The sequence below is a fragment of the Lipotes vexillifer genome, unplaced genomic scaffold (assembly GCF_000442215.2).
Source record: "Lipotes vexillifer unplaced genomic scaffold, Lipotes_vexillifer_v1.1 scaffold1117, whole genome shotgun sequence".
NCBI classification, from domain to species: domain Eukaryota; kingdom Metazoa; phylum Chordata; class Mammalia; order Artiodactyla; family Lipotidae; genus Lipotes; species Lipotes vexillifer.
This window is the reverse complement of record NW_006778824.1, coordinates 1899884-1920921: the sequence shown is the minus strand read 5'-3', so window position 1 is coordinate 1920921 and position 21038 is coordinate 1899884. Positions and strand designations below refer to the sequence as shown.

Genomic DNA, 21038 nt, shown 5'->3' with positions numbered 1-21038 from the left:
TGACTGACCAGCTGAGGTCTTTCCTCCATGAATTTATTCTTTTTCCCCTATCCCATGCTGTCCTCTTTGGAGGGAAGTCACAATGTATAGCCCACACTTAAGGGGTCCGGCTCCACCTCCTGAGATGGGAGTATCTGTATAAGTTCCTTGGCATTCTTCTGGATGGGATATTTGTCCATTCTCTCCCATTTACTTATTTGTTCAATCATTTGTTTATATCAATATGACTCATGGATACTTATTTCATACTTTGGGTTATAATCTAACATGATTATCGATCTGCTCCTGGTTTGGCTGTTGTGGCTGGCTCCTGTGTCCCTGGGACGTACCCCATCATTTTGTTTTCTGAGCCCTTCAAGATGCTCCAAGGTCATCTCATATCGCTCCTACCTTGGCCCTAGAATCAGCATTCTCCAAGAAGCCCTGGTCCCTCTTATTGGAGACCCGGGTGCCGGGTGAGCTCATTGCTGCTGGCATGTTGTTGATCCAGACTCTCTCAGCTGATGGAGCAGTGAAACATTTAAGTCATCCAAAAATAATTTATTCATTTAAAAGCATTGACCAAATATTGACTGTGCCTTAGGCCCCATGCTGGGTGCTGAGGGTTCAGAGAAAATAAATCAAGGCCACTGACATAAGGAGGCCCACAGTCCAGGGTGAGGCAGAAAAGCTATAACTCAGGATCTCCTGGGGGGCATTAGCGTCCTTCCAGAGACATGCCCAGGAGCCAAGGGGACACAGAGAAGGGCCTGGGGAGAGGTTGTCTCGAATACTGACTGTGCTGGAACTGGGCCCATGAAGGGCCTGGGAGGTGTTCAGGAGGAAGTGTCTGTGGAGTGAAGGCCAGGCTCCAGGAACTGTGGGGAATGTGGGGATTACAAGGGGGGAACATGGCTGGGATGAAGGAGGCTATGAGGGGCTGGGAAGAGGCAGGAGAGACGGGCAGAGCAGATGCTCAGGACACTCCCAGACCTACTTAGGAACTAGGGCCTTGTCTGGAGAGCAACGGGAGAGGAAGAGCCAGATGTGATGTGTATCTAGGAGCCGGGGCAGGGGAGGGACTCCCGGGACGTGGGGAGGTGGAGCCAATGGGCAGTTTACGAAAACAAGATCCCTTCACATTCCTACTTTTGAGCAGGTTAAAATATTTCTGGTAGAGATATTATTTCAATAGGAATTGTGCTTTGCTTTGTGCATCATAACATAATGATTTTTCAAAATTGACAATTCCTATCTTCAATAATAAAAATTAAAGCCCTTTTTAATACTCATGAGCTCTTTTATCAGGCAGGGTGACCCAAACTCCACCCAGGGATTTTTTTCAGTTGACTAAAAACATGGTGAAATTTTGACACGTTACAGGGATCGGGGGTAGGGGCTCTGGAAAAGCATCAGGGCGGAATGCTTTCTCTGCTTTTTGAGAGCTGACACTTGACCACGTGAGCATTAGGGTGGATATGGAGAGAAGGAATGGCCAACTTCAATACAGCCCAATCAGATGGGCAGCTATCCACCATGTAGAGACCTGTAAACCCCTCCAAGGTCCTAGTTTTGTAAGGAAGGCCAACGATTATTAAGAATTGGTGTCACATAACTGATTCCACCAGTTTGTTGAGAAGTTTTGGAGTTCTAGATGTATACTAAACTATATTTTAAAAAATTAATATATTGTCCTTGCCTCCAGAGGAATTTACAATCTGTATACAAGGCAAGATGAGCCATCTCCCCAATGACTGTAATTTGTGACAAAACAGACGTCGCCACATAACCTGACAGCCACACTAACAGATGCTCTTGAAGTTCAGAGGAGGGTGGCAGTTCTGGACAGAGGGGCAGCCGGGCTTGGGACCTGCGACAGAGGCTGGAGCAGAAGGGAAGTCTGGACAGTCGAGTGTGAAACAGGGCCCGTCACTGCCTGTGGGTGGACACAGCCTCTTGTCTGTGAGACAGACTCTTCCCAAAGAAGGACCCTGATGACTGTCGTTCCCTCGACTGTGAGACTCACTCTTGATGGAAGCCCAGCCTCCCTGGACCTGTGTCCCCACGGTCATGTTGTCTGGTAGGTTCATCCCATGGGGCAGGGGCTGAGGCCTCCCCTTTCTTGCTGGAGGCCTGCGGGGAGCCATTCTCCACTCCCAGGGGTCCCCAATTCTCCATGGTGGGCCCTCCACAATAGGTTGGCTTCCTTAAAGCCAGTGGGAGAATCTCTATATATGAGACCCAATCTTACATAACATGGTGTCACACCAACATGGGGGTGACCCCCCCATCCTATTTGGAGTCCTGCCCACTCTCAAGAGAGGGGGTTATTCAAGATGTGTGCCCCGGAGTGGGAGTCTTGGGGCCACCCTAGAACTCTGCCCACACAGCAGGTCCCCAAGACAAATGCATGTTCTTGCCTCTAACTTGGCCTTCGTTTCTCAACAGTGATCTCCATCCCTCGTCTGCCTAACAGTCCTTTGAATCTCTGACATTTTACATGTGATTTGGTCCAGGATCGTGGAATTCTTCAGCCAATTTCAGACCCTTTCCTGCAGAAGTCCCGTCCTTCCCTGCAGCCTGACCGTGTCGTGTAGTGCTTCCGTCTCCCTTGCAGGGCCGTGTTCTGTGATGAGTACGTCATCTCCTGACACTTGGCAACCTCTTCCATCTCAGGGTGCTGACACCAGGTGACTCTGTGCCGTGGGTGAAGGTCAACACTTCTTGTCTTGGTGAGAGTGTGTTTGGACACTGTCCTGGCCCCTATACCGCTGGCCTCTGATTAACACTCATGCACAGCTTTATTTAACTCCCCTCTGGAACATCACCCACTATGGGCTGGGAATCGGGACACATGGGCAGAGGGTCCCTTGAGCTGTACCGGAGCCCAGCCTCCTGCAGTCGACTCCCCTCTGAGTCATCCTCAGTGTCTGAATTGTGTTCCCTGCCATTTCTACAACAGAAGGCACCAGAGCTGGTGGTCTGAAACACAGGCACAGAGAAGGAGCCGCAGCGTGGACCGGCCAGGGCGCAGTTCCCAAACCTGGACAGATGCCGCCATAAAGTGGAAACTGTCAGCAGGCGTCCACCCTCGGCATTGGTCCGAGGCTGCCGCCTGGCTGGCTGACACGTGGGCATCCCGCGTGGCACTGTCTGCACCTACAGGTGTCACTGCTGGAGGGATGACAGCTCCAGCAAGACTGTAGATCAAAGGGGAGACACTGGTACCCTCTCTGCGGCCACATGCACCAGGCCCTTCCTGTCATAGCTGTTGTCAAGGTTCCCCCAGAAAAATAACCTTGCTTTAAAACCCCAAAGAATCGTGCCAGCACAAATAGCAAAATGACAACCTCATCCTTGTCACCTTTGGGGGTGGTCATCTCCTGCCTGGACGACCACAGTGGCCTCCTGATGGCTCCCCGTCCCCCAGGGTCATTTTCCCTTGACCCGCAGCCCCCATCTTTCCAAGAGCCCTCAGACCAACGGGTCAGCCACGCGGCCAGGCACCCGGGCCTCTCGGGTCTGGCCCCAGCTGTCCACCCAGTGTCCTGTCCAGCTGAGTGGCCCTGAGCGCCCCCCACCAGCGAGGGTCCCACGCCGGGCGGCTGACCCCTCCACCCCCTCCACCCGCGGGGCACGGCAGGGTGACGCCCTCTCGGAAGCCACCACGAGGTGACCCTTCCCCGGATGACACCGGCTCCAACCTCAGCCCCACCTTCACGGAAACCTCTCCGAAGGCCAAGGAGTGGGTACTGCATTGCTCCTGGGGAAAGGGACTCCGTTAAGTAACGTGCTCTGAGAGCGTTGGGTTGAGGCTAAAAAGCGAGATAATAACACAAGTCCTGTGGGTGCCACGGGGCCATGGCCGTCCCCTCAGGGTCCTGCCCCCAGGCTGGGCACCCAAAGGAGGCAGGCATGCTTCGTCTCCGAAACCAAAGGCGGTTTTGAGTGCTTGTCAAGCCTTGGGTCACAGAAAAGGCCAGGAGCCGAAGGAAGAGAGGAAGGCATCCGTCTGCCTGTCTGTCTGTCTGTCTGCATGTTCTGGTCGGACCCTCGGCTGGCATCCTCTCTCCCCTTCCTATCACCTCTGGTCTCTCCTGGTCTCAGGGAAATGGACCAAGGCCTCAGCCGGGACGTGTGAAGGCCTCTCTTACCTGGGAAGGGGAGAAGCAGGTGCGGGACTTCTGAGGGGGCACGAGGCCACTGGGGGGGCACCTGACATGCTGAGCCGTGCAGGAGGCCCAGTGGCCCCTGAAGACGGTCCCTGAATCTCCCCCCAGCCTGAGCCCACTGCCCTCTGCTTCCAGGGGCCGGAGACCGTGGCCACAGCCCCTCCGTGCATTTGCCCAAGTTTGCCCTCCTGGCTTCTCTACCTCCAGCCCCGACCTGCGCCCCAACACCACCTCCCTCCGTCGGCGCTCACCCCACCCCTCCCGAGCCCAGACCCCCTCCCTGCCCACTAGCTCTCCCTGCGGGGCCACCCTCCTGAGCGCCCAGACCCCGCCGCCCTGACACTGCGGGTCACGTGTGAGGATGTGCCCAGCATCCTCTGGTCCTCTGCTCTGTCCTCCACGTCGCCTGCAGGCTCCGCTGATGACAGATGGCGTGTTGCTTGTAATTAGCACTCACGCCATTACCCTCTTTAACCAATTTCCTGGAGCGCACAGCTGTGTCTTCTATTTCAGGTTCTGGAGCTCCTGACAATTAAAGGCGGCCTGAGGTGGACACAGCACAGGATGAAGTGAGCAGACTGTGCTCCTGGCTCATCCTGGACGGGAGGCGCTGTCATCTCTGGGATCGTCTAGAAGCAGCCACAAGAAGGGAGCTTGGGTGACGGCGCCGCATTGGGGAGGTGATGCCAGGCGTGCAGGACACTGAGACGTGGAGGAAGAAGAGCCAAGGACGGTGCATAAAGGGGCGGGTGGCCCCTGGGGGCCGCAGGGCGCCGTGTCCCCAGGGAACCATGGAGACTCACGTAGAACACGCTGGAATCTGCCTGCAATTCATCCCACCGAAGGCGGGGACATGGGGGTTTACCTCCTGCTCCCACCCTCCCTGGTGGAGCGCTGCCCCTGGAGATGCTCAATCCCTAAATTTAGAGGGGGGAGTGGTCGGCATGTGGAAGGTTCCCCTGAGCCCAGGTGAGCAGGTTGACCCACAGGTGACCCAGAAGTGAGAAAGGGGCTGCGCACTTCCCCCAAACTCTGGGACGTGTCGATTCCCACCCTCAACTCCTAGTACTCATGGTATTTTGCCAATTTTGGTGCTTTTTTTGGTATTTTGATTTGATAAAAAAAATTCTGTACTGTTATTCCACTGTATCTCAGCTAATTTTACTTACTTTTCTTTCACGTTAGGGATAGTTATAATCCCTTTCCAGGCATTAGAGTGGGTGGTCCACAACTCCCCCAAGGTCATCTTCATGATTGGACCGCCATCTACTCACTAATAGAGAGGTGACCACAGTAATATCTGCAGAGCTGAATTGCCAAAGGCCGTGAGAGTTAATTCAGGAAAGAAAAACCACAGCATAGAAACCAAGAGAAAACCCAAATCAAAGGTAAAGAAGAATGAGATTCAAAAAATGATAAATAGTCAATATTTATACTTCTTACTATTCAGTGCTGGTGGAGCACGCTGGTCCAACACCGCTGGGAGAATACATTGTAAGAAAACGACTTTTTCCAAAACAATTTGGTAAATACAGGTCAAATGTTGACAGCGTGTAGGAAACAATCCTACACAAAAAACCAACATTAAGGCATCGATATGGTCACCAGAGTACTATTTAAACTAGCAAAACTGGGCAATAAACTAAATAAATGAAAAAAGGGATTTGTGAACTGACAATGAATTGACTACTATACCCTCATCAAAAACGTTTCCAAAGGTTTACAGTAATATTTTAAAAATGGGTAAGAGGAGAAAACAGTATACAAATGTGTAAGTTAGGTTGAACCTTAGGAAATTGACTATATTAAAAAACTTTGGTTCAGCCATGTTCAACTACAGTTCAATCTTGGTTATACTAAATAATACAAATGTTTATTTTTCCTATTTCTTTCAAATCTGTTTCTAGAAAGAAAGACTGGAAAGAGATGTACCCATTGATGATAAGAATTGGGGTAGAGCTTCAGGTGATGTTTTTCTTATTTCTATTCTTTGTATTTTGCCACTTTCCTATAATGAGCATGTGTTCTTTTGAGAGCACGATTCTGTTTTATTAGTTGTATGTGCCTGGCGAGGCTTTGAAGAGCTGCCATCGGAACACGAAGCGCATAAGCTGCCCAAGGAGCAAAGATTCACCTCGTGGAAGAGACCCTGCGGGTGTCCACAACTCAAGAGCTACAGCTCAGGCACCTCACCTCCAGAGCCGTCTTGCCTGTGATGTGTACCTGCACCTGCGGGTGACCGAAACCCTCCCTCATATGTCTCGGCCCAAGTGCCGCTATAGCTCCAGGCAACACCACTTATGCATCTGAGTGAAGGAGCGCCGGCCATCCCCCACCAGGGAGGGGGTCTTCCTGCCACATGGGAGAAGATGCAGCTTCCCTGATGGTGGGAGGACACCTGGTAAGGAACCTCTCCTTCATTTGGACCAACTCTGCACCAGAAACCTCACGGTGGATGCCTGTCTTAGCGCAGAGAGAGACCACCGTGGCTGGGCTGGCGAAGGCCTGCGGCCTGTGGGTTCCATATTTCAACACAGACTTGGACCCAGGTCCAGGGGTCTCAGCTGCAGAGCTGGCCGCTGTGCCAGTCAGTCTCCCCAAGGCTGCCCGCTGCTGGGAAGCTGGCTGGGGGGGTCACCCACAGAGGGACCCTGGAGTGCCTGAATCAAGGTCCAGGGTAATGGAAGAGTCTTTCTTTCTCGGTGCCTGGGAAAGCCACTTGCAAGGGATACTTTGCAGAAGGAAGACACCTTCAATAAAATGTCTCTAATGCATTTATCTAAATAGACTGCTACTCAATGGATCCTGCCTCTTTATAGACCAAAGTTTAAAGAAAGCCCTACTGTGGTTTATACTAGTGAAACAACATAAAAACGAAACCTTCCACTTACATATTTCAAAACCACAAAACCGAAGGCCCCTTCCCCAAGCCATAATCCCCATGGAATGCCCCAAACCATGCCCTTTTTAAACTACTAGAAATCCACACACCTAGTGCCATCATTCTATAAGCACATGAGTCTCTGAGCTGAAGCCCTGAACAAATGCAATAAAAAAATCTTGTTAATCACCCAACCTATGAAAAAAGTGACCTTTCTCGGCCTCATTTTTAAGCAACTGGAAATCTGATGCGCTTAGCTATCAAGTCCTCTTGAGCATGAGTAACTCATGAAATCTGCTGGCACACTTTATAAAGTCCAAAAGTCATAAATGCTGCTTTGCTTTACGACATCAGCGTGCATTCAGGTTGGCCTTTTCTATTCACGAGCAGCATACGGGCTTCCTCTGAAACCCTTGTGAGATAGGGGTCTAGGCTCACCACAGTCTCTCTCCAGAGAAAACCCAGAGCACTGCAGTTGGCGCCTCCCATTCCCAGGGTGTTTTTGCTGAGGCTCATGCATGAGTACCTATGGAATGGGTGGGTGAATGGAATCACCCACCTCAACGAGACAAGAACACACTGAAAATCTCCTTAGTAAAACTGCTCGGGGCTTCCCTGGTGGCGCAGCGGTTGGGAATCTGCCTGCTAATGCAGGGGACACAGGTTCGAGCCCTGGTCTGGGAGGATCCCACCTGCCGCGGAGCAACTAGGCCCGTGAGCCACAACTACTGAGCCTGAGTGTCTGGAGCCCGTGCTCCGCAACAAGAGAGGCCGCGACAGTGAGAGGCCCGCGCACCGCGACGAAGAGTGGCCCCCGCTCGCCGCAACTGGAGAAAGCCCTCGTGCAGAAACGAAGACCCAACAAAGCCATAAATAAATAAATAATATTAAAAAAAAAATGCTCAGCTGAGGCCACTGGGACACATTCAGAGACTCACATCATTGGGAAGGAGAGGGAGGCATCTCCGGCAGCCTTAATCTCCCACGTGGGTTAGTCTGATGTTGTGCTGGTAAGATGGGCCTGGTTGGTTTCCAAAACAAAGAGGTGGAAAACTTAGACATTGATGAGATGGATGCTGTATATATTTCTCAAATGCTCACAATGCCGTCATGTCTCACGGAGGACGGGCCATGTCTCCCAGTTAATTCCACTGGGACAGACTGGCTGGGTCCATTCAGATACTCGGAATTATGAATATTTCTGCACTGTCCTTGCAATCAGAAGAGGTGTGGCAGCAAAACTCGGGAGTGTCCCTCCCAATGGGTTTGCAGAAGAGAATCGTATTCTCAGTGGCTCTGAGGGCAGAGGAATCTGCTTTATCACATTCACATGAGTGATGCCATAAGCCCTGTCGTGCAGATGCTTTGGGGCCACACGAGTGGGGCAGAAGGAAACAGAAACAGCAGCTGCTCCAGGAGATAAACTCCCTTATCCAGGCTCACGGGCCCACTCCGGGATCAGTGCTGGGCCGGCCCGGGGCACGTGCAGCCAGACCAGAGCTCGGCCACGAAGGGAGTCCTGGGAAATCATTGAGCGCCTCCTGGGAGCCAGGCCCTGGGAACCCAACGGCGCATTGGAGAGTCCCGCGTCTCCAGGAGCTGCGAGCCAGCACGGTGACCTGGCGACGTGGAAGGGACACAGAGCAGCCGTGTGGCATCATGTGTCAGCTGGGCAGCCAGGGGGCGAGGGAGGGAGGGCCTCCCAGGGAAGGGACCCCGTGCCAAGGGTGGAAGGTGGGTGAGGGGGGCTGTGAGACAGCTGAGGGCGGCCACCAGGGATGGTGACCGGTGGTGACACTGGGTACAAGCCTCCAGGACCAGGAGGACACTGCCAGCCACGGAATAAGCAACCCCGTCGAGTGGCAGTGACGACATCTAAATGGAGTCAAAGCCCTGTTGGCAGAATCCTCCTGGGGTGGCTGGAGAAGGGAACGTGGGCACTGGACCCATTTCTCCACTGTAGGAACAGAGGGGCTGGACGGCCAGAGCTCGGAGTCCCAGCCTCTGTTCCTGGCCTCCTCTCCTTAGCCAGGTAGTGACACTGGCTTTGTCTGCACGTCTCTGCTGTTGAAGTGGGAAGGCTGAGAATGGGGCGAGGGCTGAGCAATGGGCGAAGGGAGAGGTCGGCCGGAGCCCTTTCCCAACTGCCATGCGGAGTCTTCGGTGGGTCGGGCAGGGAGCCCACGCCACACACACAAACACAAGCATGTACACTCACAGGCACACACACACACATACACACACACAGAGACACACCTCTCACAAGAGAGTCAGTTGTTTCAAGGCTATTTCATCCTGCAGGATTTGTTTAATCAAATCATCTCTATGTCTTGGAAAAAAAAAAAAAAAAAAAAAGGAAAGTTGCATGGGGAGGGAGCCTTTTTTTAAAAATAAAATTTTAGCCAAGTAAATATAGTTTTTAAAATTATGTCTTTTTACAAAAACACGTCCTCCATCTACACCAGGGGCCACTCCAGTGTGCGTGTGTGTTCACGGCCTTCCCATTTTGCACTTCTGGGTTACTCGGCATATATGTGAATATAGGCTTAATCCATTGCATTGCAGTTTTAAGCTCACAAGCCTACTTTTCCTTCCAGGTCCTTGCGCCAAGGGCTGTATTTTATTTTTGAGTGAGTCTCTAGACAGATAGAGCAATGCATGCATTAAAATTCATGGTGCAGAGGAAAAGAGGCCTCCCACGGAAGGTGCCTGAGATAATCTCCTTCTTACTCCTAATTCTTAAGCGCTGGCACCATTTAGCTTCCCTGTAGCCCCAGGGCCTCACCCTGCCCAGGTGCCAGCACTGCTCAGACCCGCTGCTCTGGGGGAGAGGAGGTCTCCCCAGGCCGCCCCCGCCTCAGTTCCCAGCTGCACCTGCTCTGGGAGAGGCCACCCAGGAAGCAGCCTTGGGTGGGTGCTGACTGCAGAGGGAATTTGCTTTTGAATTCCCAAGGCCATTTACAGTGTTCATTATAATTATCATTACACACCGGTTCCTATTACTGCATTCAGTCTCATTTTATGAAGAAATCCAACTGGGCTAAACTATTGTATCGGGCTCATTTTATACCCAAAAGCCAAAACAGGAACTAAAAGTCATTGGAAGGAGATTCAATTATAAACTGTTTTTTCCTCCTCAATTCAAAATGAGATTCAGAAGTCAACTACAATTAAGACATCCCAGGTGTACGAAAACCGCTGGGTTGATCCAGAGGTGTATGAGTCCCTCCCCTAGTGAAGTGGAGGGCTCTTCCCTCTGGGGGTGTGGACCCCGGAAGCCAGCAGGGCTCCAGCAGGAAAGCCATCAACACAGACCACTCATTTCTCCACATGGCCCTGGGGCCCGTCCCTTCCAGGTGACCCACACCTGTTCACCTCTCAGCCACTTCCTTGGACAGGTGGCGACAGCTACCCCGCGATGCATCACACCCTTCAAAGCCTCCTTTCCCTTTTAGGACAAGAAGCAGGATCCATTTTCCTTTGCTTTGGCCTCACATCACGTGGCCCCTGAATGTCAGGCAGCGTGACTGCGGGCAGGCTCGGTGAGGAAGGGGAGGGGTCTTGGGCTGGGGGACAGTAGCTCAGCCACTCCCACTGAGGGTTGCTATCACGTAACATCCTTACCCCTCTCTCCAGGAGCATGTCTCGGAAGTGGGTCACCCGCTCCTCCAGGGGCAGAAGGATCTGGGGCGGCGGCGTCTTGGCACCCGTGCCTTTTCTCTCCGCCTCCTCGGGCCCGGGACTCACGTGGCCTTCCGTCCTTCAGGGCACAAGACAGAGAGTCAAACGTGACCTTGGAGACCCAACTGCTTCTCACTGCAAGCTTTCAAAACCCTCTGGTAACCCTGTAAGGGGCAAAGATTCTTTAGACACGTTGCAAGGCCCGGAACAGTCAGCCCAACAGAGCAGAGATTTTGCTCTTGGGATGCAAACAGCTCTGCTGCCTTTGGGGCGGAAAGTTGAGACTGAAGCCCTAACAGGATGGACGCTCTCGGGAGGGAAGGCAGCGCTGGGAGCCCGAGGGCCGAGGGCACCCCACTGGGCCACCAGGAAGGAGGCTGTGAGTCCCTCACCGTTTCACCGCCAGAGACCGGTCGTCACCCGAGGGAACGGAGCGAGCCTGTCACTTGAACCAAGCGGTGGAGCTTCAACCTGGTTCCGCTTGTTTTTAGATACTGTTTCATTTCGGATAAATGCATGGAAGACATTTATGGGGAGACTATTCTATCCACACTCAGGGGACAGAAAACATTGTTCCAACGTCTAACCTGCGAGGGACATTTCAGTGACAGTGGGGAGAGGGGATGCCACCTGGGCGATCTGCACAGGGATGGGGACAGCTGGGCAACGTGAGCCCAGAGCCGGTCCGTCCCCCTCCACAGGGGTGGCCGCAGCCACGGCCCGGACACAAGGGGCAGGGAGGAGGGGGGCCCAGCGCGGGCCCAGGGCAGGGGCCAGGCAGGGTGGCGGGGAGGAAGGAGAGAGCCTGCTTTTATGGAGCGCCAGCTCGGCAACGTGCATCCTTTTATTTAACTGGCCATTTGGTAGATCTCTTGATGGTTCTACACCTTCTGAAAGCGTCTGGAAACCTCCTTCTAAGGCATCTTGACGTTTGCTGCTGGAAGAAGTCATCTGGCCACATGCAGACGTGTTACCCCCACTCCTCTGCCTCTCGCTCCCCAACCTGGGAGCGGGGTCTGCCCAGCCCCACCCCCGGTCTCCTCCCAGGCAGCCTGTTCTCAGCCAGGATGCATGGACTGGACCTCCACCGCCTAGACAGCAGCCCTGCTGAGACACCCAGACCCCTCTGCGGGGCCTCCTCCTGGCCTAGCCCTGCCCCCCCAGGACCAGGGTCCTCGGGCAGAGACTTCAACAGGCTGGTGCAAACCTGATCCTGAGGCCACCTTTCTGATATGCGCTCAGGTCAAGCGAGGCTGTCAAACCTAAAGGGCAGCCCGCTGGAAGCGCCAGGACTTCGTGTCTCCTGCATCCGCGACAGCGTCCTAAGTGCTTGGAGGTCCAGGACAGCAGAGCACACACACTTCAAAAGCCTGGCGCTTCCCTCCCTCTTTGCAAAACCAACCTCAACCCGGGAATTGCAGGGTTGAAGGTGCTCACGCCACGCACATCTGGGTTTTCTGATGTAGGTCAAGATCTGGGCTCAGGCCCGGGTGGTTTGTTCCTGGGGGACTTTGGCGGTGTCTGGAGACATCTGGGAAGGTGCTCTGGCACATAGGTGGGAAGGTGCTCCGGCACACAGGAACAGAGGCCAGTGATGCACAGGATGATCTGGGCACATCTGCACTCCCGCATTTCGGGAGAAGGAGACGGACCGTTCAGGTCATACAGTCACTTAACAGCTCAACCAGGGCAGCCCCACCTCCTGACGCCCACCAAATCTGCAGCTTTTCCACCTCTGTCCAAGGTGCTGTGAAAATATGCAGGTTACCAATTTGGGGACGTGATGAGAACGTGGTATCCCATGTGCTACGTCTAACAAGGGTTTTCACGCATCAGGGTTATAACGTGAGTTAATCAAACCTCATCCAAAATGTGCAAAGAAAAAGACCTCCTTGCTCAGCCCATTAGGGAATCTTATTTATAGACCAACTATTGCAGGAGAACTTACATTCTTAGCTTCTTATGCAATTATGCGGAATTTTGAAAAAAGAAAATTACCAGTGGATTTGCCATTGAATCACACTCCAAAGGGTATAATTAGGATTTCTTTGGAATAAATTTTCATTAGTTAAAAATAGAAGTGTGGAAACAAGCCTCGCATTGTTGTAACTTGAAATAAGATTAATAGGAACGTTGTGAGTGCGGCAATGATCACGGATTACAGCTTATTCCACAAAATATTGTGTTCGGAACCACTGGGCACCTTCCAGACTGCAAAGCTATCGGTTCAATTAGAATTAATCAAAAGCAAATGAAAACTTACTAAATATATTTTCAATATTCTTATGGCTGAAAAATTTGGGTACAAAAAGTAAATTCTGGGAGGAGCTTCAAGATGGCGGAAGAGTAAGACACGGAGATCACCCTCCTCCCCACAGATACACCAGAAATACATCTACACGTGGAACAACTCCTACAGAACACCTAGTGAATGCTGGCAGAAGACCTCAGACCTCCCCAAAGGCAAGAAACTCCCCACGTACCTGGGTAGGGCAAAAGAAAAAAGAATAAACAGAGACGAAAGCATAGGGGCGGGACCTGCACCAGTGGGAGGGAGCCGTGAAGGAGGAAAGGTTTCCACACACTAGGAGCCCCTTCGCGGGCGGAGACTGCGGGAGGCGGAGCGGGGAGCTTCGGAGCCGCGGAGGACAGCGCAGCAACAGGGGTGCGGAGGGCAGAGCGGGGAGATTCCCGCACGGAGGATCGGGGCCGACCGGCACTCACCAGCCCGAGAGGCTTGTGTGCTCGCCCGCCGGGGCGGGTGGGGCAGGGAGCTGAGGCTCCGGCTTTGGTTGGAGCGCAGGGAGAGGACTGGGGTTGGCGGTGTGAACACAGCCTGCAGGGGGTTAGTGTGCCACGGCTGGCCGGGAGGGAGTCCGGGGAAAAGTCTGGACCCGTCTAAGAGGCAAGAGAATATTGTTTCAGGGTGCGCGAGGAGAGCGGATTCAGAGCGCCGTCTAAAGGAGCTCCAGAGACGGGCGTGAGCCGCGGCTAAAAGTGCGGACCCCAGAGACGGGCATGAGACGCTAAGGCTGCTGCTGCCGCCGAGAAGCCTGTGTGTGAGCACAGGAACCCCAGAGACGGGCATGAGATGCTAACGCTGCTGCGGCCGCAACCAAGAAGCCTGTGTGTGAGCACAGGTCACTAACCACAACCCCCTTCCGGGGAGCCTGTGCAGCCCACCACTGCCAGGGTCCTGGGATCCAGGGACAACTCCCCCGGGAGAACGCACAGCGTGCCTCAGGCTGGTGCAACGTCACGCCAGCCTCTGCCAACGCAGGCTCACCCCGCACTCCGCGCCCCTCCCTGCCCCCTGGCCTGAGTGAGCCAAAGTCCCCGAAGCAGCTGCTCCTTTAACCCCGTCCTGTCTGAACGAAGGACAGACGCCCTCCAGCGACCTACACGCAGAGGCGGGGCCAAATCCAAAGCTGAACCCCGGGAGCTGTGCGAACAAAGAAGAGAAAGAGAAATCTCTCCCAGCAGCCTCAGGAGCAGCGGATTAAAGCTCCACAATCAACTTGATGTACCTGCATCTGTGGAATACATGAATAGACAACGAATCATCCCAAATTGAGGAGGTGGACTTTGGGAGCAACGATATATATATATTTTTCCCTTTTTCTTTTTTTCTGAGTGTGTATGTGTATGCTTCTGTAGGTGATTTTGTCTGTATAACTTTGCTTTTACCATTTGTCCTAGGGTTCTGTCTGTCCTTTTTTTTTCTTCTTTTTTTTAGTATAGTTTTTAGCACTTGTTTACATTGGTGGATTTGTTTTTTGGTATAGTCGCTCTCTTCCTTATTTCTTTTTGTATTACTTTTCAATTTTTTAAAAATAATTACGTTTTATTTTAATAACTTTATTTCATTTCATTTTATCTTTTCCTTTCTTTCTTTTTTTCTCCCTTTTATTCTGAGCCGTGTGGATGACAGGCTCTTGGTGCTCAAGCCAGACATCAGGGCTGTGCTTCTGAGGTGGGAGAGCCAGGTTCAGGACAGTGGTCCACCAGAGACCTCCCAGCTCCACGTAATAACAAATGGTGAAAATCTCCCAGAGATCTCCATCTCAACGCCAAGACCCAGCTCCACTCAACGACCAGCAAGCTACACTGCTGGACACCCTATGCCAAACAACAAGCAAGACAGGAACACAACACCACCCATTAGCAGAGAGGCTGCCTAAAATCATAATAAGGTCACAGACACCCCTAAACACACCACCAGACGTGGACCTGCCCACCAGAAAGGCAAGATCCAGCCTCATCCACCAGAACACAGGCACTAGTCCCCTCCAGCAGGAAGCCTACACAACCCATGGAACCAACCTTAGCCACTGGGGGCAGACACCAAAGACAATGGGAACTACGAACATGCAGCCTGCAAAAAGGAGACCCCAAACACAGTAAGTTAAGCAAAATGAGAAGACAGAGAAACACACAGCAAATGAAGGAGCAAGGTAAAAACCCACCAGGCCTAACAAATGAAGAGGAAATAGGCAGTCTACCTGAAAAAGAATTCAGAGTAATGATAGTAAAGATGATCCAAAATCCTGGAAATAGAATGGAGAAAATACAAGAAACGTTTAACAAAGACCTAGAAGAACTAAAGAGCAAACAAACAACGATGAACAAGACAATAAATGCAATTAAAAATTCTCTGGAAGGGATCAATAGCAGAAAAACTGAGGCAGAAGAACGGATAAGTGACCTGGAAGATAAAATAGTGGAAATATAACTACTGCAGAGCAGAATAAAGAAAAAAGAATGAAAAGAATCGAGGACAGTCTCAGAGACCTCTGGGACAACATTAAGTGTGCCAACATTCGAATTATAGGGGTCCCAGAAGACGAAGAGAAAAAGAAAGGGACTGAGAAAATATTTGAAGAGATTATAGTTGAAAACTTCCCTAATATGGGAAAGGAAAGAGTTAATCAAGTCCAGGAAGCACAGAGAGTCCCATACAGGATAAATCCAAGGAGAAACATGCCAAGACACATATTAATCAAACTATTAAAAATTAAATACAAAGAAAAAATATTAAAAGCAGTAAGGGAAAAACAGCAAGTAACATACAAGGGAATCCCCATAAGGTTAACAGCTTATCTTTCAGCAGGCATTCTGCAAGCCAGAAGGGAGTGGCAGGACATATTTAAAGTGATGAAAGGGAAAAACCTACAACCAAGATTACTCTACCCAGCAAGGATCTCATTCAGATTTGATGGAGAAATTAAAACCTTTACAGACAAGCAAAAGCTAAGAGAATTCAGCACCACCAAACCAGCTCTACAACAAATGCTAAAGGAACTTCTCTAGGCAGGAAACACAAGAGAAAGAAAAGACCTACAATAACAAACCCAAAACAATTAAGAAAATGGTAATAGGAACATACATATCGATAATTACCTTAAATGTAAATGGACTAAATGCTCCCACCAAAAGACGCAGATTGGCTGAATGGATACAAAAATAAGACCCCTATATATGCTGTCTACAAGAGACCCACTTCAGACCTAGGGACACCTACAGACTGAAAGTGAGGGGATGGAAAAAGATATTCCATGCAAATGGAAATCAAAAGAAAGCTGGAGTAGCAATTCTCATATCAGACAAAATAGACTTTAAAACAAAGACTATTACAAGAGACCAAGAAGGACACTACATAATGATCAAGGGATCAATCCAAGAAGAAGATGTAACAATTGTAAATATTTATGCACCCAACATAGGAGCACCTCAATACATAAGGCAAATACTAACAGCCATAAAGGGGAAATCGACAGTAACACAATCATAGTGGGGGACTTTAACAGCCAACTTTCACCAATGGACAGATCATCCAAAATGAAAACAAATAAGGAAACACAGCTCTAAATGACGCATTAAACAAGATGGACTTAATTGATATTTAGAGGACATACCATCCAAAAACAACAGAATACACTTCATTCTCAAGTGCTCATGGAACATTCTCCAGGATAGATCATATCCTGGGTCACGAATCAAGCCTTGGTAAATTTAAGAAAATTGAAATCATATCAAGTATCTTTTCTGACCACAACACTATGAGACTACATATCAATTACAGGAAAAAAATCTGTAAAAACTACAAACACATGGAGGCTAAACAATACACTACTTAATAACCAAGAGATCACTGAAGAAATCAAAGAGGAAATCAAAAAATACCTAAAAACAAATGACAATGAAAACACGACTACCCAAAACCTATGGGATGCAGCAAAAGCAGTTCTAAGAGGGAAGTTTATAGCAATACAATCCTACCTTAAGAAACAAGAAACATCTCAAATAAACAACCTAACCTTACACCTAAAGCAATTAGAGAAAGAAGAACAAAAAAAACCCCAAAGTTAGCAGAAGGAAAGAATTCATAAAGATCAGATCAGAAATAAATGAAAAAGAAATGAAGGAAACCATAGCAAAGATCAATAAAACTAAAAGCTGGTTCTTTGGGAAGATAAACAAAATTGATAAACCATTAGCCAGACTCATCAAGAAAAAGAGGGAGAAGACTCAAATCAATAGAATTAGAAATAAGAAGGAGAAGCAACAACCGACACTGCAGAAATACAAAGGATCACGAGAGGTGACTACAAGCAACTACATGCCAATAAAATGGACAACCTGGAAGAAATGGACAAATTCTTAGAAATGCACAACCTTCCCAGACTGAACCAGGAAGAAATAGCAAATATGAACAGACCAATCACAAGCACTGAAATTGAAACTGTGATTAAAAATCTTCCAACAAACAAAAGCCCAGGACCGGATGGCTTCACAGGCGAATTCTATCAAACATTTAGAGAAGAGCCAACACCCATCCTTCTGGAACTCTTCCAAAATATAGCAGAGGGAGGAACACTCCCAAACTCATTCTACGAGGCCACCGTCACCCTGATACCAAAACCAGACAAAGATGTCACAAAGAAAGAAAACTGCAGGCCACTATCACTGATGAACATAGATGCAAAAATCCTCAACAAAACACTAGCAAGCAGAATCCAACAGCACATTAAAAGGATCATACACCATGATTAAGTAGGGTTTATCCCAGGAATACAAGGATTCTTCAATATACGCAAATCAATCAATGTGATACACCATATTAACAAATTGAAGTAGAAAAACCATATGATCCTCTCAATAGATGCAGAGAAATCTTTCAACAAAATTCAATGCCCATTTATGATAAAAACCCTCCAGAAAGTAGGCATAGAGGGAACTTACCTCAACATAATAAAGGCCATATATGACAAACCCACAGCCAACATCATCCTCAATGGTGAAAAACTGAAACCATTTCCACCACGGTCAGGAACAAGACAAGGTTGCCCACTCTCACCACTATTATTCCACATAGTTTTGGAAATTTTAGCCACAGCAATCAGAGAATGAAAAGACATAAAAGGAATCCAAATTGGAAAAGAAGAAGTAAAGCTGTCACTGTTTGCAGATGACATGATACTATACATAGAGGATCCTCAAGATGCTACCAGAAAACTACTAGAGCTAATCAAAGAATTTGGTAAAGTAGCAGGATACAAAATTAATGCACAGAAGTCTCTAGCATTCCTATACACTAATGATGAAAAATCTGAAAGTGAAATTAAGAAAACACTCCCATTTACAACTGCAACAAAAAGAATAAAATACCTAGGAATAAACCTACCTAAGGAGACACAAGACCTGTATGCAGAAAATTATGTCACTGATGAAAGAAATTAAAGATGATACAAATAGATGGAGAGATATATACCATGTTCTTGGATTGGAAGAATCAACATTGTGAAAATGACTATACTACCCAAAGCAATCTACAGATTAATTGCAATCCCTATCAAACTACCACTGGCATTCTTCACAGATCTAGAACAAACAATTTCACAATTTGTATGGAAACACAAAAGACCCCAAATAGCCAAAGCAATCTTGAGAAAGAAAAACAGAGCTGGATGAATCACTCCCTGACCTCAGACTATACTACAAAGCTACAGTAATCAAGACAGTATGATACTGGCACAAAAACAGAAATATAGATCAATGGAACAGGATAGAAAGCCCAGAGATAAACCCACGCACATATGGTCACCTTATCTTTGATAAAGGAGGCAAGAATATACAATGGAGAAAAGACAGCCTCTTCAATAAGTGGTGCTGGGAAAACTGGACAGCTACATGTAAAAAAATGAAATTAGAATATTCCCTAACACCATACACAAAAATAATCTCAAAATGGATTAAAGACCTAAATGTAAGGTCAGACACTATCAAACTCTTAGAGGAAAACGTAGGCAGAACACTCTATGACATAAATCCAGCAAGATACTTTTTGACCCACCTCCTAGAGAAATGGAAATAAAAACAAAAATAAACAAATGGGACCTAATGAAACGTAAAAGCTTTCGCACAGCAAAGGAAAACATAAACAAGAAGAAAAGACAACCCTCAGAATGGGAGAAAATATTTGCAAATGAAGCAACTGACAAAGGATTAATCTCCAAAATTTACAAGCAGCTCGTGCAGCTCAATATCAAAGAACCAAAGAACCCAGTCCAAAAATGGGCAGAAGACCTAAACAGACCTTTCTCCAAAGAAGATATACAGATTGCCAACAAACACATGAAAGAATGCTCAACATCACTAATCATTAGAGAAATGCAAATCAAAACTACAATGAACGATCACCTCACACCAGTCAGAATGGCCATCATCTAAAAATCTACAAACAATAAATGCTGGAGAGGGTGTGGAGAAAAGGGAATCCTCTTGCACTGTTGGTGGGAATGTAAATTGATACAGCTACTATGGAGAACAGTATGGAGGTTACTTAAAAAACTAAAAATAGAACTACCATATGACCCAGCAATCCCACTAGTAGGCATATACCCTGATAAAACCATAATTCCAAAAGAGTCATGTACCAGAATGTTCACTGCAGCTCTATTTACAATAGCCATGGAAACAACCTAAGTGTCCATCAACAGATGAATGGATAATGAAGATGTGGCACATATATATATATACAATGGAATATTACTCAGTCATAAAAAGAAATGAAATTGAGTTTTCTGTAGTGAGGTGGATGGACGTAGAGTTTGTCATACAGAGTGAAGTAAGTCAGAAAGAGAAAAACAAATACCGTTTGCTAACACATATATATGGAATCTAAAAAAAAAAAAAAAAGAAGGGTCATGAAGAACCTAGGGGCAAGATGGGAATAAAAACTCAGACCTACTAGAGAATGGACTTGAGGACACGGGGAGGGGGAAGGGTAAGCTGGGACGAAGTGAGAGAGTGGCATGGACATATATACACTACCAAATGTAAAACGGATAGCTAGTGGGAAGCAGCCGCATAGCACAGGGAGATCAGCTCGGTGCCTTGTGACCACCTAGAGGGGTGGGATAGGGAGGGTGGGAGGGAGGGAGATGCAACAGGGAGGAGATATGGGGACATATGTATATGCATAGCTGATTCACTTTGTATACAGCAGAAACTACCACACCATTGTAAAGCAATTATAGTCCAATAAAGATGTTTTAAAAAAAAGAGTAAATTCTAATACTTAAAATAAAAGCTAGCTCAAGCCAAAATTGTATGGAGGGTGAGAGGCAGCATCCCCTGGGGCACAGTTGGGTACCCAAGCCTTGCTGGCTGTGGGGGGCTGGGAACAGCTGCAGTGCTGGGTCTCTTCACTCTGAGGGGCCTCATGTCCCGTGCACCTTGTCCCCTTCTTGGAGACATCATGGTGGCCACATGCTCCTGGAGCTCTGCCCCCAAACACAACCTGCACTGCCCCTCCCCCAGCCCTCTAACTGCCACTGAGCTTATCCAGCTGAACCCCTAACGACGGGTGTGCATGTGCACACGCGTGTCTGTCCCATGTGGGTGATCTGTAGGGCCAGGGTTTTCGGATCCTGCCCGTGTGCACAGTGCAGCACATTATTCTGTCCAACGCACTAGACCACATGCAGTGCAACTGGATTCTAGACACAGCGAGTACTTTTACAAACAACAAACTTTCATTAGTTTATCTGGGGCTGAGGGGACTCGGGCCTCTGGACCTGGCACATCTGCTACCTGTCCAGAGGCCACCTCTCCGACACACAGACACACCTCCTTCCGCCTCCTGAATCTTTCCACGGAGCCATCCTGGGGTCGGAATGGTCACCCTGGCAAAGAAATTATAGCCACTGACCAGCTGCCTGTTACAGTTCAAAGGAAAGTGGTTTTTTTTATTGTCCAGTCTATGAGGGGAGGTGGTGAGAGAGAGAGAAGGAAGGAAGGAAGGAAGGAAGGAAGGAAGGAAG

General features: G+C 48.9%; 1 protein-coding gene across 1 annotated transcript in view; it reads right to left on the bottom strand.

Moving 5' to 3' along the window:
- TCERG1L (transcription elongation regulator 1 like) overlaps positions 1–21038 on the bottom strand; it is a 215095-nt gene that overhangs the window by 8968 nt on the left and 185089 nt on the right. Inside the window, exon 12 of the mRNA XM_007452015.1 lies at positions 10657–10792. Coding sequence (XP_007452077.1) covers positions 10657–10792 — 136 coding nt within the window. The remainder of the gene's footprint in view (positions 1–10656; positions 10793–21038) is intronic.